A 24,895-nucleotide genomic window follows, 5' to 3' on the forward strand; every position below is an offset into this window, starting at 1 on the left:
ATATGTAGGTGACAAATACATCAACAGATATCACTGGAGGACAGCCAGCAAACTTGTGACATTTTGAGTTGTAAGTATGACTCCACCGAGGACTGAACCCCTAACCTCCCAATCTCTGGGCAGACACTAACCACAAGGCAACTGCGTTGGTTAAGCTTCATTGCAATCCATCACAGTTGCCAGTGATCCCCGAACTTTGGTGTAGTTATCTGGTTGTTCTGAAGAGGGTCAGGACTAGGCTAGCCAGTGCTGAGATGAGGCTCTAGTTATTCCCTCGGACCCTCAGGGCCTAGAGATGTTGACCACATGATAGCACTGTAAGTCAAAAGCCACCCTAAGCATTTTCCCTCAGAAACCCCTCCCCAAACACATTATCTAGAGTCCTCAGACTCAACTTTGGGCCTCAAAGTCAGTTTGTCCTTTTTTCCCCATTCTTCCCCTCTAATCGGGGACTGATATACACCTGGGACAAAAGTAAAAGTTGAATATCCCTGATTTAGAGGCAATGTGATAGCTTGAGGGAGGGGTTTCAGTCAGAACAACCAGAAACACTGGAGTTGTTCAGAGACAAAAATATTCTATACGTTGATTGCAACACTGGCCATTACACTCAAGAACCCATATTCAGAGGCAGTGTGTGTTGGTCAATGTTAAGAGGGATTCTACAGCAGGCAGCTATGGCAGGAGGTGACAGAGGGGAGGCATTGTTTACAGCAGGATTCCCCAACTGGTGCACAGGTGATTTTTTTGGCCCCCAAAGTTTTATTAAAAAGACTGTAAAAACACCAGCAAATCAGCTTCAAGTTATTTTATTTCAAATCTGTTCCAAACTATTCCCACTCATAACATACATACATTTGTATACAATCACATACACAGTAAGTCAGGGTTGAAATGATTATATTTTAGACAAATATTAGATCTGTTTGTGCTTCCGCTGAACCTAGTTGATGATCCCTGGTCTAAGGGCACTAATATCCAGCGACTGACAGACGGGGCACAACCCAAAACGCTGTGTGCACATCAAAGGAGGCTGACGTCATCCTCTGAAGAACACTGGCTTTGGTCCAGGCTCCCTCCCCTGGGCTGCCCTTCTCAAATCTCTGATATCACACCTCTGAGACCAAAGGCCCTGTTCAATCTCAAACCGTAGCCGATTCGCCCTGAGGATAAACCCAACAATCTGCTCTTGTACCTTGCTGTAGTTTAGAACAACCTTTATAGTGTGAATAATGTTTCCTTAAGGAAAAAGGACTCAACTTGAAGGAGAGAAGAACAGCAGAGAAAAGGACCAGGATCAAATGCACGGCGCATTATAGCACAGCGATCTATACAGCTGACAACGCCTTTTGAAAAGGCAACATTCGCAGGGATTGCATTCATGATAAACATAGCGCAGTTTGGCTCAAGTGTCAATTACCTGTTTATATTGTGCTGCCATATAACACGCCTTGCATGAACACAACAGCAATATTCATAAACCACATGCCAAAAATATTGCTCCAACTTTTATTTCAGATAAGACTAATGGAAAACAGACTGAAAGTTGATCTTCTTACATTTCCACCTCCACAGTGTGTTCCTGTTCGAGTCTACAAGTTAACAATGTATAAAAAAATAAAAAAAACAAGCACAGAAAAGGAATTTATACATCAATGAAATTCTATACCTTTTTCAAACATTGGGGGTAATGCCATGACGAATATCAATATGAACACACAGTGGTCATAACGTCACCAGCCCCTCTAAGCAAGAGGAACACAGATAGTAGACATTACGAGAGTAATGACATTCTACAAGAGTTTAGAAATAACTTAACACACACTGAAGCGTGGCTTGGGGCAGCAAGCATGGTGAGCCGAGGAGAAGCCAATAGTCACACATAAAGCGAACGTAACAAATAGCCCTTCTCCATGTGTTTGCTTGCCTAGGCGGACGGAGAGAGAAGGATCGGATGCAGATGCTGCTAGAGAAAGAGATGGCCAAACGTGGTCCTTGAGCGCAGAGCGAGAGAAAGCAAGACAAAGTCAGCATCGTGGCAAAGACCCCAGCAGGGGGTTACGGTCTACAGCCTAGGATAACAAGTAGACGTCCATGCTTTAGGTTATCATTGCATCCAGGGGGGTCTGTTCCTAGGCCAGGCTGCCAGGTTGGGGGCTGGGGAGAGTGAGGTACTGGGTCGATCAGACGCCAAGACCCTTGCCTTACTTAGTTGCATGGGTTGGATTTAGGAGGGCAAGGGGTGAACAGAGAGAGGGAGAGGGATAATGGCGCAGTCTCAGAGAAGAAGTGAAAGAAAGGGATGGTTTGGGAAGCAGCTTGGAGCTCCCCTCCCAGCAGTGCAGTTCAGGGCGAGGCAGGGCAGGGTGAGATAAACGGCCTCAGTAAACGGCCCGCGGGTGCTTCATGCAGTAGTGGGCCTCCGATGACGACACGTACGCCGACTCTGGAAAAAAGTCCTCGTGGAACTCAGCCAAAAACCTGGGGAGCAGAGAGAGGGATGGAGGAAGAGGGACAGAGTAGAAAGAGAGAGAGACAAGGAGGAGATAGATATAACACCATAACAGGGTATAATTCACCACACTGAGTAGAAGTCTGAAGTTAAGGCTAGTTAACACAGCATGGCCATCCACAGACAGCTAATGCATTTGAACCAAAGACCACCGTGGGAAATGCATTACTCCCCCGAATACTGTGGACGTCACAGACCAGACTAGTTACTCAGCACTCCCAATCCTGGTGTTTTCAAACAGGGGGCTTGTTAACACCCCTTCCCCCCTCCAAGCTTGCAGTCAGTCAGTGCTTTTAGTAACTTGCCTTAAATAACCCAATTCGCCAGAGTAGGAAAGGGAAAATCTCCCCGTCTAATCAGTAGGGAAAATAATCCGGAATGTTCTTAGTATCCGCTGCTCAGCCAAATCCTCTAAATCTTGCCATCTCATCTTAGTTCTACCCGCTCTTATAATTTGACTGCAAACAAATTATCCTCATCAGAGGGAGAAATTAAGAGGCGCTTTACCGGCAACAAATTATTGTCGTTGTGGAGTACCGAACTAGTTTGTATGGACCACAGGACCGTGGCTACAGCTATTCTTCATTATTTATTGGTTTGTCCTATCTATTAGTCAATGCAAATGTAGAGCAAAAGCTGTAAAATTGAACCACATTTCTCTGCAGATGTTAGATAAGATATGGATACATTTTTGTGGGAGAGCATCTGGGCGAACACAGGCATACTCGTTCTCATACACATTAGGCACTCTCCACAGTGGTGGAAAAAGTACCCAATTCTCATACTTGAGTAAAAGATGCCTTAATAGAAAATGACTCAAGTAAAATACTACTTGAGTAACAGTCTGAAACTATTTGGGTTTTAAATATACTTCAGTATCCAAAGTAAAAATAATTTTAAATTCCTTATATTAAACAAGCTAGATGGCACAATTGCCTGGTTATTTATTTATCTATGGAGAGCCAGGGACACAATCCAACAATCAAGACATAATTTACAAATGAAGCACTTGTGTTTAGTGATTCCGCCAGATCAGAGGCAGTAAGAATGACCAGGGATGTTCTCTTGATAAGTGTGTGAATTGGACCATTTTCCTGTCCTGCTAAGCATTCAAAATTAAATGAGGAATTTTGGGTGTCAGGGAAAATGTATGGAGTAAAAAGTACAGTTTTTTATTTTAGAATGTTGTGATGTAAAACAAATAGTAAAGTATTAGTACTTTAAAGTATTTGTATTAAGTACTTTCAGGGATGCAAACTGGTGAGGGCCCAAAAAGGTGACACTTTTTTGTTGCACTGAAACATGCAGAAAATCCCTGCTAGGGGGAAATGCAGGTTAACTAATTAAACAACAAAGACTATGATCAACCTGTTCAGTCTGTGTGTAAAATAAAAAGTGGTTCATGTGAACCCAACTCACAGCTAAAAAAATTTAAAGAAAGGAATCCAGTGTTATTTGTTGCCTAGACTTTACTGCAAATGAGTCTTGATAAAAAATAAACTATACACTACACTAATATTACAGTTAGCCATGACAGCCTTTACAATTATAGAATGCTTGTGACCATACACATTAAATATTGCACTTAGGGAAAAAAAACCCCGTCTTAAGTAGAAATTGATTGAAACAAACAGGCATTCTATTTTTGCTCTACTATAGTGGCCACTATAGTAGACATCGATCAAGTGCACAATGCTACATGTGTGCAAAATAACGTTCACCGAGTAAAAAACTGTAATAATCCCCACCTCACTCACACAAGTGTTAACACAACAAAAGCAATATCTTTGGCTATACTGCACATTATTACATTGTACACTTTCTGCCTGTGGACGTAGGTTCTACAATGTGCCAGCAGAGCATGATACCCGTTGTTGATCTCTTTCAGGCAGAGTACACCTGGCATACCCCTTTTTATCCACTGTATTGAAAAAGTGAAAAAGAGGGGAAGTGGGTGGTGTTCCTTTCACCTCTAGTGGCATCCAGCTTAAACCAGGCCCAAGCTCAACTTGATCCATGAATACACTTGTTTAACAAGCAACGCCTCATTTTCAACTAATTATCTCATTCTGAAAATGAACCACATACTGTAGAGGGAAAACATTCGTTCACAGATAGTAGTTAGTTCGTTAGCTAGTTAACATTTCAGATTGCCAGGGTGCAGAAATCAACTATAACTTGAGGAACGGCAAGGAGTTGTATAACGTTACCAGCTAATACTATAGCGAATTGGTTAGCTCATCTGATGTTGTAACGAGCTGTCTGACTTCATTAACCAGCTAATTTTCACACCAAACACTCAAATATTTGATCAGTTAAGTAGGCTAATGTTGCTCAACATTTCTCTGGCTAGCTAAGGGATAATTCGATCCAGCTAGCAAGACAATACTTGTCCCACCACACTTTCTCCCTCACCTCAAACTTTCCAAATGCCACTTGTTTTTCGGTTATGGCTCATGGGGCGGCAGGGTAGCCTAGTGGCTAGCATTGGGCTACTAACCGAAAGGTGGCAAGTTCAACAAATCCCCCAGCTGACAAGGTACACATCTGTCGTTCTGCCCCTGAACAAGGCCGTCATTGAAAATAAGAATTTGTTCTGACTTGCCTAGTTAAATAAAAAGGTAAAAAATAATAATAAAAATAGCCGCACCCACAGTCTCTGTGGTCAGGCATCTCACCAAGCCCCCCTCACCCAAACTTTTCTCATCGGATCTACACGAATGACGTAGGTCACCTATTCTGGATTCAAAGCGGCGAATTTCACCAAAAGGTGACTAGTTTGCATCCCTGACTTTACACCACTATCCCCCCCTCTGTATTACAGAAACACACCAGACGATTCACCATTCTTCCAGAGATCCGTCCGTGTGCCCAATCCCGGCATGCATTTCTCCACCCTGCATTTCTCTGACCTCTCCCGTAATTTCAGCAACAGATGTGTGAATATTCCAAAATCCGCACAAAGCCAATATGCGCATTTTCCCACCATTGATGCGTTTCCACCAAACTGATTGTCGCGGATAAAATTCACTGCACAACATTGACTTTTTCGCTTACGTTTCCATGTATCGAATAAACATCTATAGTTCAGCGCATTTTCAACCTTACCGATAGTTTTATGACAAAACTGTTGCATTAAATAGCAAATGTGCCTAGTCTGGTCTTGGCACGTGTGGTTTAGCCAACAGCTCGCAGATAGTGCTTGTAGGCTAGTCCACATGATAAGAATATTTTTATTTGTCAAACGGCAGTCAAGCATCGATTATGTCACCAGAGTAAAACCTTTGATATGTATTGAAAAGGTGCATCCAGCTCATACCGTACTTTTACCTCCCTGTGAAGTTCATAATAGCTTAATAAACTGCGTGTTTTCCAGAGTCGTATTGGGAGGACCCCACACCATGTCATCGCGTGACTCCAAATTTACTTCGATATTATGGTTATTATATCAACATTTGCGCATAAAGGCCTTTCCACTGCCATTTCTTTCGTAGTTAACTTTACCAACACAAAAAGATCCCACCATGTCAAAAAAATTTTATAAAACTGTACTGAAACTTCCTGTTTATATCACAGCCATCGTGACATTTTTTTTTAATATGAAATGACTTTACTTGTATAAAAGCTGTGTATGGAAACGTGGTTACTGTCAATAAAAAGATGATACTAGCGGAAGAAGGCCCTAATAGACGATTGAGACATACCCAAGAGGAGGTGCCAAGATGGCGGCTTGAACAGACTGAGCTCTGTACCAAACTTCAGACAGATTGTGTGAAAAAAAAAGAAAAAAGTTTACAGTCATTACTATTTTTATTTGTTCAAGATATAAGACCTTTCCTGTGACTGGAATGATAATTGGATCATTTATTTCAGCATGTCCATGCAAAATCGTGACAAAAAAAGAAAGGAAGAAGTTAGCCGTTCTATTGCTAATCAACAAGAGAGAAACGTGCTTATAGACAACTGCCATAACTACGCTTGGCCTATGGATAATGTCATGCTTTCGAATGCTGTTGAAGATGACAATGACTAATTCCCCTCTTTGCCGGTTACTCCGTGCAAACCCCCCCCCCAAAAAAAACAACATGAACTCTGACATCGTGGCTACCCTCTCCTTACTCATCAACTCGAGGTGTGACGCCATTGAGAAAATGGTAGGCGCGAACACCATGGTTTTCGAAGGCTTGAAAAAGACTGGAGTTTGCATGTGGTGAAATCAAGGATGTGAAAACGAGTGGCAAAAGTTGAAAAATTTTTGGAAAGGGTGGAGAAGAATAACAATGTCTACCATAGACGTCTCACTGATCTGGAACAATACACAAGAAAATGGAACCTGAGACTCTACGGCTTGCCAGAGGTGGAGAATGAAGATGTGTGAGGAGAGGCTATCCGTATCTGCCAATAAGTTTTGCCTGCAGAGAAGAACAAAGTTGGCAATACCATCGACGTTGTGCATCGCCTCGGCAAGAAGCAACAGCAAAACGATTCAAGACCAAGGGGTATCATCATCCTATTCACTGCCAGATTCTACAGGGATGCTGTCTGGAAAGCTGCTAGGAAGAACACCTTCCTTCAGAGCCATAGTATGCGTTTCGCAGAGTATCTCAGCCCGGAAGACATAGAAAGAAGGAACAAGTTGTGGCCAACGATCAAGAAAGCACGAAATGAGGGGAAGGCTGCTTACTTCATTAGAGGACGAGGCTTCATCAACGGTTCAGAAATCCATATTTCTCCCTAAAATCTCACCAGAAGGAACAGGTTGATGGTTTCAGCCATGGTATTCTCATTTTCCTTATTTATTAGTTTGCTCTTTGTATGACCAGAAGACCTATTTTGTTTACAAACTTACGAAGAAGATTGAAAGTCGTATTTATTTTTTATGTATGCAGTAACTAAGATACTGTTTTAAAGGGCATACAGGTCTGCTCTGACTTTACACGGTTATTGCTCTATTTAGTTATTAATACTTATTTCCAAAAAAGGTCTTAGGAACATTTATATGTAAAACATTTTTTATTCAATTATTTTATGATCAGTTGTCATATGTACTTAAAATAGTAGGTATCCTTTTATTTAAATTATTATTTGTTGTTTTATTTCTCAGAATAGTTCCTGATTACACTAAAGAGGGTTTTTAGTCTCTCTTACTACGAGAACCCTTGGTTTGGTCTTGAACATAATTTTCAGTTGAGTTGAATTTCAAAGCCAGATAACGTCTAGCTCAAAGGTTATGGAATAAGCTATTTTCACTTTAAATTGACGCAGATCTCGGTTCCTTATTGTTTACGTTCACTGCTCCTACGTCTTTGACTCATCCTACTACAGTTATACTTTTATATAATCTTTGTTGTTTTGTCTTTGTCTATAGTTTCTCTTAATGCTAGGGGGTTACGAAACAATGTGAAGCGCAAGGCCTTATTTTTATTTGCTAAACAATTTCGAACAGAGTTTTGCTTTTTTCAAGAGTCTCACTCAATTTCGGCTGATGCCAACTTCTGGAGGTCACAGTGGGGCAACGATATGTGGCTTTCCCATGGATCTGAACGCTCCACCGGTGTCACTACAATGAACAATACCTTTGGTGGTAATATTCTACACTCGGAATGTGACCCCTTTGGTCACTTTCTTTGTCTTGTGATCAGTTACAATGACATTACACTCATTACTGTAAACGTCTACGGGTACACCAAACATGAGAATGATGAGTTGCTTGAATCTATAGAGAAACATTCATACTTCATTGGTTATCTAAATTTCCCAATTCGTTATTATTGATAGGAGGGGACTTTAACATTACAATAGATAATCCAACTGATAGATGGCCCTGAGGTAGGCCAACCAATCAGAATTTGGGTTTAATACTTTTTATGGAAAAGTTTGATCTTAATGATATATGGAGAGGGGTTTCCGGTCAAAATATCATTCACTTTGAGTAACAAAACAGGTTCTAGACAATCCAGAATAGATTTTTGGCTTATATCCAAATGTATTGATAGTGAGTGTGTTACTACAAATATTTGTACTACTCCCCTCATAGACCATAGGGCCATTTACATTGATATCAAAATATTTACCCCTGATACGAACCTTGGTAGAGCATCTTACTGGAAGCTAATTAGCTCATTATTAAATAATGATATAGTTACATTTGAGGTTAAAGACCTGCTCTCACACTTTTGGGAAAGGGCTTGTGAAGAAAAATCGTATTGCAAGAACGGGGAGCTCTTTAAATTTGAGGTGTCCAAATACCTTAAAAAATATGGTAGTAATCTTGCTAAGACCAGAAGAGCTGAGGAGGAAAAGGTGATCATTAAGATAACTTCCCTTTCTCAGAGGTCCCCAGTCAACCTCTAATTGAGTTAGAAAATAAACTGGATAATATATATACATTAAAAGCAGAAGGAGCCTTTATTAGATCTAGGAAAAATGGATTGAGGAGGGAGAACAGAATTCATCCTATTTCTTTAGACTTGAGAAAGTTCACTCTAAAAATAACACTATCTATGAGTTAAACATTGATGGTGTTATTACAGATGACCAAAAATTAATCGCTAAATACTGTAGCAATTTTTACAGAAAATTGTATAGCTGTACGTACTGTCAGGAATCCACAGATATGTTTTTTAACTCACTGAATAATGTTCACTCTATCAGTGATATAGAATCTAAACAATGTGATGAACCCATCAAAGTTGAAGAGATTATAGAGTCTATCAAACATCTAAAGAACAATAAATCACCAGGTGTTGATGGAATTACATCAGAATTTTACAAATTATTTTCTGAACAAGTAGCTCCCTTCCTATTTGAAGTCTTTTTTAGAGAGTATTAAAAACAATGTTCTCCCTCCTAAAATGAGTCAGGGGTTAATAACACTGATACCTAAGCCTAAAAAAAGAAGTGTTGCTCATCGATAACTGGCGTCCAATTTGTCTTCTTAATAATGACTATTTGCAAAAATAATTAAAGAAGTCCTGGATGCAATCATTGATGAAACACAGTCTGGCTTCATGAGGAAAATACATTTCTAACAATGTCAGACTAGTATTAGACATACTTGACTATTCGGACCTAATAACTGAGGATAGCTTCGTATTATTTTTATTTTATTGTTATAAAGCATTTGACACAGTAGAGCATCAGTTTCTCTTCCACTCCCTTGAGAGACTTGGCTTTGGGTTTTTTTCTGTAAGGCTATTAAGACTCTATGCAAATGGTAACAGCTCTATCAAATTGAAATATGGCACCTCACCTAGATTTGAGTTAAAGAGAGGAATTAGGCAAGGTTGTCCTATCTCACCGTACCTGTTTGTATTAAATCACCCAACTTCTTGCACATTCTTTAAATAATGGTCCTGTACAAGGTATTTCCATAGCTGGTAAAGAAATTATTATAAGCCTGCTGGCTGACGATACTACACTTTTTCTGAAAGATGCTAACCAAATTCCCGTATCGATCAATGTGATACAATCCTTTTCCAAAGCGTCTAGTCTATATCTTAACATTAATAAATGTGAACTCGGCTGTCAAAGATTGTGTGACACCTTCAAATGATGGTATTCCAGTAAAAGAAGACTTACATATTTAGGCATAACCATTACAAAGGATCAAAAGTCTAGAGTCTTACTAAACTTTAACCCTCTTATTAAAAAAACCTAGAAGAAGCTAAATCAATGGCTACAGAGGGACTTATCTTTAAAATGTAGAGTCCTAATAACCAAGGCTGAAGGTATCTCTAGACTAACATATGGCGCTCTATCTTTATATCTTGACAGTAAAATAAGCAAGGAGATAGTTGAAAAGCATCTGGTCTGTCTTTGGAGAAACCGTACCCATTACATTATGAAAACTGTTGTAATGAACACTTATGAGAATGGTGGGCTGAATGTTCTGGACTTTACTACCTTAAATAATACTTTTAAGATCAATTGGATAAAACAATTCCTAAGAAGACCCACTTCTATCTGGAATGTTATTCCTCATCATGTCTTCTCTACTTTTGGTGGCCTTAACTTCATGTTGTTTTGCAATTATAATATTGACAAAGTTCCAGTGAAACTTTCTGCTTTTCATCGGCAGGTTCTTGTCATGGTCCTTACTTTATAAACAATTTTTCTCCACACATATTATATATGGAATAATCAGGATATATTGTATACAAATTCTTCTTTGTTTTTAGAATATTGGTTCCGAAATAACATCCTATTGGTGAGCCAACTGGTAAATGCAGAGGGTCTTTTACTCAGTTATAAGGAATTCTTATCACGTTACAAGGTCCCTGTAACACCTAAAGATTTTGAAATTGTTATAGATGCCATTCCCTCAGGTGTTGCTATGTTATTCAGGAACGTGTCAAGACCGGACCCTCAGAGCCGACCTTCTATTGACCCTGCTGACTCATCAATAGGAAATATTTGTTTATCTTTTGGTGCATTCAACAACAGAGCGATACGAACCTTGTTTCAGCAGGATGTTGTATCTATCTATACCTTATGTCATGCCTTATTGGAATGGATGTATTGATAATATCTGTTGGAAAAAAGTTTGGATGTTTCCACACACATACCTACTTGTTAACAAAATTAAGAAAGTTTCCTTTAAAATGATTCATAAATATTATCCTGCCAACCACTATATGAAGAAGTTTAAGGAAAACATCAACTCAAATTGCTCCTTTTGTAATGACCACCCAGAAACAGTGTTGCATCATTTTTGGCATTATATGCATGTAAGAAAACTGTGGCAAGACATCAGTAGGTTTATAATTGAACACATTTATGAAGATTTTACACTATTGTGGAGAGATGTACTGTTTGGATTCTTTACATACAATAGAAATAAGCTGAAACATTATGTAACTCATTTCATTATTCTTTTGGCCAAATTTAATATGTAAATGTAAATGTATGTAAATTGTATGTAATTGTATGTAAAATGTAAATTTACAAACAGAAAACCACATTTTCGTACCCTACAAAAAATAAATTGAACTGTATTTTAAGACGGTTAAATGCTCTACTAACAAAAAAGCTGTTAGAATTGTAAGTATATGCATATCCCTTAAGGTCCTTGTGTAATTGTAATGTGATATTGTACCCCCTAGCTCGATTGTCCATTGTTTGTAACCTATATATGTTTGTGTTCCCTCATGTGCTTTATGTATTGATTTGTTGTTAATAAAAATGTAATTACATTTAAAAAAAGATTGAGACATACCCAGCTGTGAGAAGAAAGGAGTCATATGTCCCTCAGTGTACAACAGCGCAGAGAGGTGGCTGGAGGGGAAACTGCAGGCGTTTGATTAATAAAGGAGAGAATAAATCCCCTAGGTTTGGGGGCAGCTGAAGATCGCTGGGCAGGATTTAAAGATTAGAATCGCCGGCTTGTGTAACGCCGACTCATCTCCCTTCACTTGAATGTAGTCTGACAGTCTCTCATACACATACAGACAGATGCAGGTGCGCGCGCACACACACAGAGAGGCACATGCACAGACACAAAAACAGCATATCAATCCCTCTGCATAAATAACATCTCAAGCCATCATCGTCTGATCACATCCTGTTAGACGATATTATGGCTACAATAACCGTGGCAGGCATGCAGGGAGAGCCAGCTTACAGGTCAGTGAGCACTTTTTCCACTCAGTGAGCTGCATGAATCACACAAACAGAGAGTTGCTACCTAATAGCATTTCACCAAAGCTAACTGCCCAGTTGAATGAGCTAGACTTCAGGTGACGGGGCTAACACTGGATAGGCGGAGAGGATTGTGTGTGCGTGTCAGCAGATCAATGGAGACTGCACTTCCATTGCTCCCAACAGGGACCCCCCCCCCCATCCCTCTCCAAGATATACAAAAAGCCTCATGGGAAAAATCCACCTCTATTCTCCACGGCGCTGTCCAATTATTATTTTTTATAGGTTCACTTTATCGGAGAGGCCCATCAAGCTGCCGTATTGTCCAAACATTTCTGCATGCTAAGCTAACGTTGATACAATGTCAGAGGCCCATCAAGTGGAAACCACACACCAGGTTAGCTAAGTGAGCACGTTCAAAGAAATGCTGACGTGGGCATTATCGTAATCAAAGGAAGTCGATCATGGAACTGTTGTCGGCACAGCAACTAAATGGCAGCCTGTTCCTTCCTGCGAGGCGGCCGGCACAATTACACACCAGGCAGTTATTGACTGGGGGATAACGGGCTTCGCCCAGTCAGTGTCAGTAATCCTGGAGACTGGCGATTTGTGCATCTTCAGTTCCACTGCGAGTTAATGTGGCTTGAGGAGTTATTAGTTATTAAAGGAATAAGGCCTGATTGGGTGTGATATAATCACCAATATACCATGGTTAAGGCCTGGTCTTATGCATGATGCAACGCGGAGTGCCTGGATACAGATCTTAGCTGTGGTATATTGGCCATATACCACAAACACTGAGGTGCCTTATTGCTAGCATAAACTGGTTAGCAACATAGTTAGAACAGTAAGTAGTATTTTTTTTGTCAAACCCGTGGTATACCACAGCTTTCAGCACTCAGAGCTCAAACCACCCAGTTTAGAAAACGTGATTTATGACCTGTATTTAACCAGGAAGGTTAATGAGAAAACATTTTCTTCTTAAATAACCACCTGACATTGGCTACTTTGGCAGCACAAGGAAACGTTCCAGGCCTAGGTTCTATGGAGGTGAGCTACGGCAGCCGAAATAGAGATTATTGAAGCCCTGGTTCTAGCCTAGTTATGGTGTGTGGCTGATCACTAAAAGAAGAACAAAAGTACAGAAAACATGTCATTATTCTATAATTAGATAGGAGGTACCTGAGGAAGAGCTCCAAGTGTTTGACCAGGGCCCTTAGGTTCTTCTCTGGGATTTGCATCTTCCCCAGGATCTCTGGCAGCTTCACTGTATAAGGGGAATAAAACAAGATTGAAAGAGAACGAGTGACTGGAGGCTACATTAAACTAAACAACAATCCCTGTTTCCCCCACACACAGAGAAAGGGCTTAGGAGGACACCTACCGAAGAGGCGTAGGAGGTGTTGTGAGCCGTACAGGTAGGAGGGTGGGGGAGGCTGGTCACTCTGGGGGTAGTTATCAGGGGTCAGCTTCCAGCTCAGGACCTCATTGAGCTCGTTGTTCCGTCGGCTCTCCAGGCCAGAGAAGACGCCGCTGCCCTCCTTGCTGGGCGTCTGGGGCAACGGAGAGGACGAGCCACTGTGGACAGGGGTTTCTGGGAAGGGGACAGGAGGCCAGACGGCAGTCAATCAACTGATGGGAGTGGGTGGAGGACAACATTTTCATGGACACTTCAGAAACAACAACAGACATTTACTGTGTGCTGTAGCACTGAGAAGCTGTGCGCAGACAATATTCCATGTGTTTGGGAGCGGACTGTAATGTATGACAAAAGGGAATAGTGCCATCTAGCGGGTGGATATAGTCATTACAACAACAGAGGCTACGGGTGACATTGCATAAAGTAAAGCACTACACAATAAACTGCTTATTGTGTTTGAGTGTGTTTTCTTGCCACTCACTCTTCTCCAGATTGAGGAAGAACTTGGGCAGCTGGGCAGGCGTGTCGAGGCTGGCGAGGCGGCGTTTGGGCTGGGGTGAGGTCGTAGCGCTGCCGCTGCCCCCCTCGCCCGCCATCCTCTCACCCCCCGAGGTGTGACGTGTGGAGCGCCGCAGGGACTGGGGGGCGTCAGGGTCGGCCGTGGAGGCACAGCGCCGGCGTTTGGGCGTGGTGGTGGTGGTGTTTGCCGTGGTTGTGGAGGCCTCGCTCAGGGCCGGTTGACTGTCCGTGGACTGGGGGGTGGAGGGGTTGTGGCCAGAGGGGCTGGGGGTGCGCTCACGCAGGGTCCTGGGATAGGAAGGGCGGAGATGGTCAAAGAAAGACCAGTTTGGTAATGACATCCAACACCACAAAACCAAAGAAACGTACAATAATTTGTCACTGACATTTTCAACTTAGGTCAGATATACAAACTGAACAAAGGCCTGATGTACTTAGTGTCTTCCAATAGTGAAACGTTTTCAACTTCATTTTGTTTCATCTTCCGACCTGAAAACGACCCCATGTTAATTATTCAAGAGGATTGCATACATAGCCTGATGTCTGTCTTACTTGCTGGAGCTGGCTGTGTTGTCCCGGATAGGCAGGAAGAACTTTGAGGAGCTGACTTTCTTGAACTGAGCGTGCTCGTTGGGGTACAGGAGGATCATGGGAAGGGTGAAGTCGAAGGTGATTCTCAGGCCGTCCACCATCTCCTTGCAAAGCTCCTCACTGAAACAAAACGGTGGCCTTTAGCTATCACAAAGATAATTTCATCCACGATAACCATGTTCGAGAGCATTGAATCTGTGATGCATTTATTGGTAATATTGTGACTGACATACTTGATCTACAAATAACATTGAGTAGTTATTTATGATGCAAGGTGATTTGTAGATCAGTTAGTTGGCAGGCGGCTGCAATGTCAAACAAAACCATTATGTAGCCCATGGGATTCATGGGAGGCGAAAAGGCTAATGGGAAATGTTGTACTTTGGGGACTCACTTCTTCTCTGGAGGAACATAGTGAGGACTGAGGCTGGTCTGGGCGGTGCTCTGGTGACTTCTGTACCTCTCATTGGCAGAGAAGGCTGCGTTGAAGGCAAAGTGCTTCACGTATGATTCCAAGATGTTCAATATGTTCATCTGGCACGGAAGCTTCACCAACTGGGTAGAAAAAGAACAAATTCCCTTCATGATCACAGCTCATTGGCAGTGAGATGTTGAAATGTCAAAAGTCAAGAGTTGCATTCAGTACGGTACATCGAGGCAAAAAGTTTAGCAACAGAAAATGACAAATCTGTGTTCCTATTGGACTAGCTCAGTTAGTACCTCCCTGCTTCTATAATTTTTGTCTCTACTGAACATGACCAATATCAAGGAATTTGGAGGGATATGAATAGGTATACGGAACTACAATAAAGCGGGCATTATCCTTGTTTAATGACACACCTTCTTCCTCTTGTTGATGTAGTAGCAGTCATCCTCCAGTTTCTTCTTGAGAACCTCAGGGATGTCTATGTTGATGGTCTTGTCCTCACTCTCCATCTTAGCGTGAGCTTCCTGCTCTTCCTGCTGGAGATAAGATGGGCAAACAGTCAGATCCATCGAGCCATTTTGTCAAAATGTGTATTTCTGACAATGTCAATAGAACAACCGAGTTGATATGTTTTCTCAATACATAACCTATTTGTCTGTCGTAGTCTATAATTCAAAACACAATACCATTTTGTCCAAATCTTCGGAAGAGTCGCTCTCCTCACTTTTCAAAGATTCAGGATCCTCGGAATCGTCCTCGTCACTGTTGTCTGAAGATGTAATCAAACCTGAAAGATACCCCCACCAAAAAGTGCATTTAATTTTAGCTTGCAAGCCATTTCCAACGAAAAGCCATTTCGATAAACTACTTTGCACTAGCACTAGTTTGAGTGTGATGGAACAGGCAAACTCACATGCGTCATCACTCTCTTCCTTCTCTTCAGGAAGTGTCTTCAGAGCTGACTCAACACCGGGTAGACGACGACGTCTCTTCCCCCATCCCTTTCTCCTCCTGTGGGTTGAAGTGAACACAGTTAGACAGGACACTGGCACCAAATCTGCAGTCAGGCCTAATGCTTACTTTTCCGATATTCTCCAATGGAGTCAAACTTACATGCGAGCCACAGCTTTACGAGCCAGTTTACGTTGTAATTTTCGATTTTCGTCAGTTTCCCTGAGCACATGGTCCTCTGCTGCCAATCGATCCCAACTGTAGCACAAAGCAACAGATGATGAATACCACCTCTTCCAATTCAAGCTGCATGCAGTCGGCATGACAGTATTGTCAAAGTGATATCAAGAACAAAGCTCCACTGAAGGTTGCTATAATCAATGATTTCCACCATATAGATGGCTAAAATCATTGACAACTATGTACAGTATTCAAAGGATTGTTAAATAAACGTGACCACTATTTTTAGCCAACCGTACAAAGTTTCTACCAGTAGCTTGCTTATGTTGAATGTTGGAAAATGAGCCCTTTGCTGCTCAACAGGCAGAGCCCACAAAGGATGGGGAAATTAACCTAAACCACTCATAGATACAGGGGATGGCACTTTTTTTGGGGGGGGGTGATCCTCCCATCCACCCCACCCCTCAGGAACACAGCAAGAACCCTGCTACCTGTCCCCACCCAACCTCCTCCCCAGTATCCCTTCTTCAAGCCCACCACCCCAGACTGTGTCTTGTGTGTGAGTTTACCTTCTGTTCCAACCATTGAAGTGAATCAGGTATTCTGGGACTCGCTTTCCACGTTCATCTTTGCCAATTACAACATCGACGACCTACAACACACAATCCCAGAAATGAACGATAGTTAGCGGTAGCCAACCAAACTCAAGTTAGCGTGTAACAGACAGCAGGCAAATGTATCACCACATCTACACCAAATAGACAGTTAGCCATCAGTACGCGTTAGTTAGCTAACAACACATTACTAATTGGTGCTAATTAGCTAATGTTATGTAAACAACGGGTTGGCTGATTGTAATGTGTTGCCCTTGCCTTGCACAGAGGCTAGCTAACGTGAACTCATGCTATGTTAATTCACCGTTGGTGTTTAACGTTGCTTCCAACGTTAGCGGACAGTTGTTGTTATGACAGTTGACGTTAGCTAAATGTAGCAGCTACGAGCTAGCTAATAAAATATACCCGCGCTAACCTGGCTACAGCATGTGCAGAGATAGCAACTACAACATGGCTACAGCATAGCAACAGCATAGCAACAAATAACACGGCTGCAGCCATTGTTGATGGCCTCGTTTTTGCCATAAACCTACCATATTACGTTAACGGTATGTTAGCCTAATAGCAAATGTTAGCCTAGCAGCTAGCTAGCATGGTAACCTCGTTCGGGCCTTCTGTGGTCTGTCCGGATATATCAAATAAACATGATGTCTAACTTAGCTACAGTATTGGATAAAGTCTTAAAAACTGGCAATCAAAATGTTTGGGAATTGCATGCAGTATCAGCCCTCGTGACCGCAAACAAACTCTTGGCTTAACAACAAGCCATTTACCTTTGCATCATAGAGTACTTTAGCCTTCGTAGGGTCAGGTTCGAAACATAGGACTTTTTCTCCTTTGTGGAATTTAAATTTCATTCCCCGGGAGTTCATTTGTTCGTCATAGCGAGCAGGAGAGGAGGCATCTGGACCCCCCGCTCCTTAACCCTTTCCCCGCCGGGCTGTATCCAAAGGGGTCTTTGAAAAAAATATGGAGATGGCGCTAGGACACAACTCATCAAACGAATCCGTAATAGGGAATTTCTAGTTTGGTCCTTCGTGGACGCCGTAGAAATTAACAGTACATCATATTGACCAGCAGAGGGCGGCCGTTATTCAAAGATGATCTTACTAATATTTCTGTGACATGTTGCCCCTCCTACAATAAATCAAAAGTTTGTCCATGTAGCTAGTAAATAACGCAACAAAGGACAACCAGTAACAATTAAAAGTTATGTCAACAAAAATACGCTTTTTCCAACCTGAGCTTGTTTCAAACTAAGGCATATATGTTTACATCACCCTGAAGAAGGCACAGCGATTCTCTGGGTGTGTGCCAGCTCATGCTTTTTATTACATATTGCAAACAAAAACATTTTGATAGAGTTCAGATGGTGAATGTTTACTCAGCTTAATGAGGCTTATTATTTTCTAAATTTGGAGACGGAACTAGCACCATTTCAGTTTTCAGATGAAAAAACAGTGAGCGAGACAGTTTGAGAGAGACTCTGAAGGAAATCCCTCTTCTTATGGCCTAGTTGCATTTATGTGTATGATGCCTTGTATGCTGAACCGCTTATCAGTGCAAGTGTGTGCTTTTTTCCATTCTGACAGAAACCATCAGGCTATCTCTGCTGTCACTTCTGTCACCACACTGATGTGTGACATGAATAAGACCTGCATTCACAGTGCAATTCTAATGAGTGACACATTTAGCTCAGTCAACTCACAAGGTCAGGATTTTATGTCATAGCCTACTTAATTAGCCTAACACACTACATATGTTTACTGTTGGCCAGAGTAGGCTACTGATGAAGTAGGCTACCTGTTTCCTGCCTTATGGCTAGACAAGAAACCGACTTCTCCAATTATAATGAATCAGAGCAGAACAGTTTATTTGTTAAAAAATCTTTACTCTTCCTATAACAGCCAATTGGACTGATATTATCTATAAACACATTTTTATATAAGTGTTTTAGAATCATATTTGGTTTCTAGTGGCTGATGCCCACTAAAGTATATTAGAAACCATTCTACTTAGTCCCCTACCCAGCACCCCTCTCATCCTAATTTAACCCCTGCAGGCTGTTTTACTCCCATTACTCTATTAATAAAATATGTGGGTTTTAATAGTTTGTTGCTCAAACCATTCGGACACTACAGACGTTTTTGTAAAAAAGACATGCATGTGTGATGGTGATTTCTACCTCTGGTACACACCAACCATATAGTCACATGTCTGGTTTCAGTGCTGGGGCCCCTTTTACAACCCCTGCAACCGTGAGGTAGAGCAGCAATAGATTGCTTATTTCTGATTCCTTCTCACCAATCTCTATCCCTCTATCTACACTACTGCGCTTTTATCATTTTTGCATTTTTTAAAATTTTATTTAACCTTTATTTAACTAGGCAAGTCAGTTAAGAACAATGGCGGCCTACCCCGGCCAAACCCTAACCCAAACGACACTGGGCCAATTGTGCGCCACCTTATGGGACTCCCAATCACGGCCGGTTGTGAGACAGCATTCAATCGAACCAGGGTCTGTAGTGACGCCTCTAGCGCTCAGATGCAGTGCCTTAGACCACTGCGCCACTCGGGACCCCAAAATGATGAGAAGGGATGAATAATTGCCTTGCTTCTGTGTGTATGTGTGTGTGTGTACATGCGTGCAGGCCTGCCTTTCTGCGTACATGCATGCCTATGTTCATTCCTGTATATGCATGCATGGGTGTGTACCTGCCTGTATGTGTGTGTGAAGGTATGGGGAAAATGGTGCCTCATGGGAGACTGGAGGAGGGGGTTGCCCTGATAAAGCTGCTTATGAAGCTGCACTGCATGACACTGATAACAGCTCAGTGAGATTTGACCAGCCTAAAAACAGACAGGGGGAACGGATGAGATAAAGAGAGAGAGTGATCCACAAAGAATTTGAAAACGCTGGGGCTCCTCCCTTTTGCACTTTAACCTATTTGCGCATCGCTACAGCACTGTATAGAGACATAATGTGACATTTGAAATGTCTTTATTTCTTTGGAACTTCGGTGAGTGTAATGTCTACTGTTCATTTGTATCGTTTGTTTCACTCTTGTTTATGATCTATTTCACTTGCTTTGGCAATGTTAAAATATGTTTCCCATGCCATTAAAGCCCTTGAATTGAATTGAGAGAGAGTGAAAGCTGGGAGAATTATAGAAAGAGGAAGCCATGCCCCTATAACCCTGAGCGTCTCAAAAGACACCTACGAAATGTCCATTTACAATGTTACCACTGGTAGAGTTGAGTTGGAAGGAAGGAGCCAAGTCTGAGCTCCTTCTGGCCAAACGTGCTGCATAGCAGCTAACCCACATATAGCAACATTGTGCCTGACAGTCTTTCTCACAACTTCTGAGAAACTTGCAGAGAGCAAGATAATCAGCAAGATAATCAGACCATGATTTTTATTTTGAGGGTAAGACACAAGCGCCATGTGTCCCAATGTAATGTACAAATGTGAATTATAGTAAAATAGACTAGACTATAGGATTAATCCTCATTTATGGATTATGGCTTTAGGTCGATGATTAATCTTTATGCCATGTCCTCAATCGGCCAGCTTTAGTTGTGCTTTATTTCAACAAAGTGAAAGTTAGGCTATGCAGCTATACATCACATAGGCCCAACATATGTAGGCTATACAATTAATTTATGATACGAACTTGAAAGATGCAGGTAAAGACCCGGGGAAGACACTTGTAAGCACTGGTTTTGCTCATTGGAGCAACACGAGTGCGCAGTTTTAACGGCCACAGGAGCGCATTGGACGGATTAGAGGAGCGGCGGCGAGGGTAATCAGCTGCGAAACTTCTCTCATCCTGCCGTCCGCTCTGACTACAGTTTGGGAACAAGCTGAGCTGCATGCATAATAACACCGCACATAGAATTGGATTCATTTGCGCGCTCTCTGTCTCTCGCTTTATCTGAACCAAGGCATTCTAACGATGACAGCACAAAAACACGTGGACCAAGGGTTCACTGTAGAAGTATATTGATGGGACCTATCTCGTGGTTTGGTTCTTTACGGCGCTTAAACTAAACTTCTGAGAAAAGGTTGTTTTTTTCAAACGCTGCTGCGTTTGTGCAGAGGGGAGATAGAGATGTCATCTGGTCAAGGACTACTGAACGTCTTCTCCTGCTCAACTCCAGCCTCAAAAGCCATCTCTAAAAGGAAGTTGCGACAAACTCGGAGCCTGGACCCTGATATTATAAGGAAATGTGGCACAGAGACAGATGGAACCCATGGGGACCGCTTGGGGTCACCTGGTTTGCGCGTTGAGGAGGCAGGTGCGTTTTCATCCTCGCCAAGCTCCCCTGAGCACCCGGTTGCGTTGAAATCAGATGCCCGGTCCAGAAATCTTAGGGTGAAACAACCCCTTTCGAATTTATCTGGTCCCTCCACACCCTTGGACCTCTCCCCGACATCAAACTTTCCCTTTAACTATGACGTGACTGTGAGGGGCACAAAGCGGAATACCGCGTGGGATTTACCGTTTCTGGTGAGGACCCCCAGCGTCACTCCAACTGGGAGCACGAACACATTATTCTCACCGCGGAGATGGCTTCAGAAGAAGCAGCAACAGTCCAGTTCTCACGCCTATATCGTTTGGAAGTCGGAGGTAAATATGAAGATGCGTGCACTCCACGCAATAAAAAATAAGCCTTCATGGTATTCAAGAGGAATGACATATTGACAACATACTTTTGTCTTTGAGGATTTACAGTGCCCTCAGAAAGTATTCACACCTCTCGACTTTTTCCCCATTTAGTTGTGTTACAGCCTGAGTTTAACGTTGATTACATTTAGATTTTGTGTCACTGACCTACACACAATACCGCGCATTAAGTTTTTATAAAAGTTTACACATTTAAAAAAATGAAAAGCTGAAATGTCTTGAGGCAATAAGTATTAAGGCAAGGTACATGCATACGCACACATTGTGATATTGTTGTATAGTGGTATTGAACATTTTGTGTTGTGGATATGTGGTGGTGTATGGATGTTATATCATTTACTGTTTTATCTTTAGCTCATTCAGGACAAACATAGTTCACTGTTTTATATTTTGTTTTATATAAAATGTGGGTGCTTGGTGTGTTTGGACCCCAGAAAAAGTAGTGGTGTAATAAATACAAAATAAAATACAGAATAAAAATAACCTAAAACACAAGGCCAAACATACACTGGAGTTGCTTACCAAGACGACCTTGAATGTTCTTAAGTGGCCTAGTTACAGTTTTGACTTAAATCGACTTGAAAATCTATGGCAAGTTATAAATGGCTGTCTATCAATGATCAACAATCAACTTGATAGAGCTTGAAGAATTATACAAAAATAAACGTGCAAATATTGTGCAATCCAGGTGTGCAAAGCTCTTAGACTTACCCAGAAAAACTCACAGCTGTAATTGCTGCCAAAGGTGATTCTATCATGTATTGACTCAGGGGTGTGAATAATTATGTAAATGAGATATTTCTGTATTTAATTTTCAATAAATGTGCAAAAATGTCTAAAGACATCTTTTCACTTTGTCATGATGGGTTATTGTGTTTAGATGTGTAAAAAAAAGAAGAAGATTTAATCCGTTTTGAATTCAGGCTGTACCACAACAAAATGTGTAACAACCTAAGGGGTATGAAGACTTTCTGAAGGCGCTGTACAATGTTCCGGAGTAGGCCCGAAGGTGACACGTGTTTATATTTCCATTTCTTGTCTTTTGATTATTAGAGATGATTTGTTTCATATTTCCATAGTTAATAGGAGAGAGTGCCTGCATGTAACAGCATCTGCAGAGTGGCTGCAGCAGTCAGACCCATAATGAAATCCTTACAAAAACATACTTGGGATTTATTTTTAGCTGTGGCTTTAATGGCTGCATATTTGGCAGCTGTCCACATGCTCCAGTCTAGTTGAAAGGTGTAATGATGTCGTCCGTCCCCCCCCCCCCCCCCATCTCTAGTGGACTCCCTTGCTATCTGGGATCCTTAGGACGCTCGTACCTGAAGTTTACATTTAAAATGGTGAAGTTAAGGGCTAAAGTTAGGGTTAGGTAAGGGAGGCTGCTTTAGGGAGGACGGCTCATAATAATGGCTGGAAAGGAGCTAATGGAATAGCATCAAACACCTGGAAACCATGTGTTTGATGTATTTGATACTATTCCATCGATTCCACTTCAGCCATTAAAATGAGCCCGCCCTCCCCAATTAAGGTTCCACCAACCTCCTGTGGTTATGGTTAAGGTTAGGGTAAAGCAGGGCTCTCCAACCCTCTTCCTGGAGAGCTATCATCCTGTAGGTTTTCACTCCAACCCTAATCTAGCGCACCTGATTCTAATAATTAGCTGGTTGATAACCTGAATCAAGTTAGTTACAACTGGTGTTGGAGCGAAAACCTACAGGACGATAGCTCTCCAGGAACAGGGTTGGAGAGCCCTAGAGTAAATGGAGAGGTTAAGGTTAAGGTTAAGGTTAGGGTTAGGGTTAGGGTTGGGACATCCCAAGGATCCTGTGTAGCGCTAAACCTGGAATTACGTTCATGTAGCGATGCTTTGGCAGCACGTGACAACGCGTTTTGATGGCACTGAGTTGGTTCTCACCAGTATGAACTGAACTGTCACTGGGTAAAAGACAGACAAAAAAAAATTAGCTGTTTCACGATTTGTGGACCCTTCCCCATTATGTTGTTGTTCCCCAAAACAGGGCAATGAATGTGACATAGACCTATGATTCAGGAAACTCAGTCAGTGTGAATGGTGGGAATTTCCTACAAGCCTGAATGTGATTGAATATAATATAATTGAATTACATTTATATTTAAATCCATTAAACAGAGGCAACAGATATGATTTCCTTTTTTGCTGACAGTTAAACTATGGTGACTTTGATGCTCTAGGACGCAGGGGTAGAGGCAGTATCTTTCCTGTGACTGGTATTATCCCTTCGAGCTACACTACACAAGTAAGTGGACACCTGCCCGTCGAACATCTTATTCCAAGTCATGGGCATTAATAATATGGAGTTGGTCCCCGCTTTGCTGCTATAACAGTATCCACTCTTCTGGGAACGGCTTTCCACTATATGTTGGAACATTGCTGCGGGTACTTGCTTCTATTCAGCCATAAGAGCATTAGTGAGGTCGGGAACTGATGTTGGGCGATGACGCCTGGCTCGCAGTCGGCATTCCAATTAATCCAAAAGGTGTTCGATGGAGTTGAGGTCAGGGCTCTTTACAGGCCAGTCAAGTTCTTCCACACCAATCTCGACATATCATTTCTGTATGGATTTCGCTTTGTGCATGGGGAATTTTCATGCTGGATCAGGAAAAGCCCTTCCCCAAACAGTTGCCACAAAGTTGGAAGCACAGAATCATCTACAATGTCATTGTATGCTGTAGGTTTAATATTTCCCTTCACTGGAACTAAGGGGCCTTTCCCGAACCATGAAAAACAACCCCAGACCTTTATTCTTCCTCAAACAAACTTTACAGTTGACACAATGCAATCGGGCAGGTGTCGTTCTTCTGGCATCCGCCAAACCCAGATTTGTCCGTTGGACTACCCAATGGTGAAGCGTGATTCATCACTCCAGAGAACGTGTTTCCATTGCTCCAGAGTTCAATGGCAGCAATCTTTACACCACTCCAGCCAATGCTTGGCATTGCACATGGTGATCTTAGGCTTGTGTGTGGCTGCTTGGCCATGGAAGCCCATTTCATGAAGCTCCCAACGAACAGTTCTTGCGCTGACATTACTTCCAGAGGCAGTTTGGAACTCGGTAGTGAGTGTTGCAACCGAGGACAGGCAATTTTTAAGCTTTTCAGCACTTGGCGATCCCGTTCTGTGAGCTTGTGTGGCATACCACTTTGCGTCTGAGCCGTTGTTGCTCCGAGACGTTTCCAATTCATAATAACGGCACTTACTGCTTACAGGCAGCTCAAGCAGGGCATAAATTAGTTGGAAAGGTGGCATCTTATGACGGTGCCACGTTGTTTCAAATACTCAATTCCAAAACCAACATGTCAGGTTTGCTA

At 42.0% G+C, this 24,895-nt stretch overlaps 2 protein-coding genes across 6 annotated transcripts in view; one reads left to right on the top strand and one right to left on the bottom strand.

The window, feature by feature from the left end:
- Nucleotides 1-793: 793 nt before the first annotated feature.
- On the bottom strand, nucleotides 794-17,855 carry LOC139413000 (MSL complex subunit 3-like). 4 transcript variants are annotated; one of them, XM_071159951.1, is made up of 13 exons: nucleotides 17,627-17,855; nucleotides 16,809-16,891; nucleotides 16,222-16,317; nucleotides 16,022-16,119; nucleotides 15,795-15,895; nucleotides 15,522-15,644; nucleotides 15,076-15,236; nucleotides 14,643-14,801; nucleotides 14,053-14,378; nucleotides 13,536-13,745; nucleotides 13,334-13,418; nucleotides 11,730-11,800; nucleotides 794-2,481 (listed from the first exon to the last, which is right to left on the bottom strand). In XM_071159951.1, the coding sequence occupies exons 1-13, from the start codon at nucleotides 17,723-17,725 to the stop codon at nucleotides 2,405-2,407; spliced, it is 1,689 nt and encodes a 562-aa protein (XP_071016052.1). In that variant the 5' UTR covers nucleotides 17,726-17,855; the 3' UTR covers nucleotides 794-2,404. The 4 variants fall into 4 exon arrangements, with proteins under 4 accessions (XP_071016052.1, XP_071016055.1, XP_071016054.1 ...); XM_071159952.1 differs by having other exon boundaries at nucleotides 2,185-2,481; nucleotides 15,522-15,641; nucleotides 17,627-17,832; XM_071159954.1 differs by lacking the exon at nucleotides 11,730-11,800 and having other exon boundaries at nucleotides 15,522-15,641; nucleotides 17,627-17,832.
- A 2,783-nt stretch (nucleotides 17,856-20,638) lies between these two features.
- LOC139413001 (rho GTPase-activating protein 6-like) overlaps nucleotides 20,639-24,895 on the top strand; it is a 79,615-nt gene continuing 75,358 nt past the window's right edge. For both annotated transcript variants that reach the window (XM_071159955.1, XM_071159957.1), the window contains exon 1: nucleotides 20,639-21,484. In XM_071159955.1, coding sequence (XP_071016056.1) covers nucleotides 20,966-21,484 — 519 coding nt within the window. In that variant the 5' untranslated portion in view covers nucleotides 20,639-20,965. The remainder of the gene's footprint in view (nucleotides 21,485-24,895) is intronic.

Source organism: Oncorhynchus clarkii, chromosome 7 (genome assembly GCF_045791955.1).
Source record: "Oncorhynchus clarkii lewisi isolate Uvic-CL-2024 chromosome 7, UVic_Ocla_1.0, whole genome shotgun sequence".
NCBI lineage: Eukaryota > Metazoa > Chordata > Actinopteri > Salmoniformes > Salmonidae > Oncorhynchus > Oncorhynchus clarkii.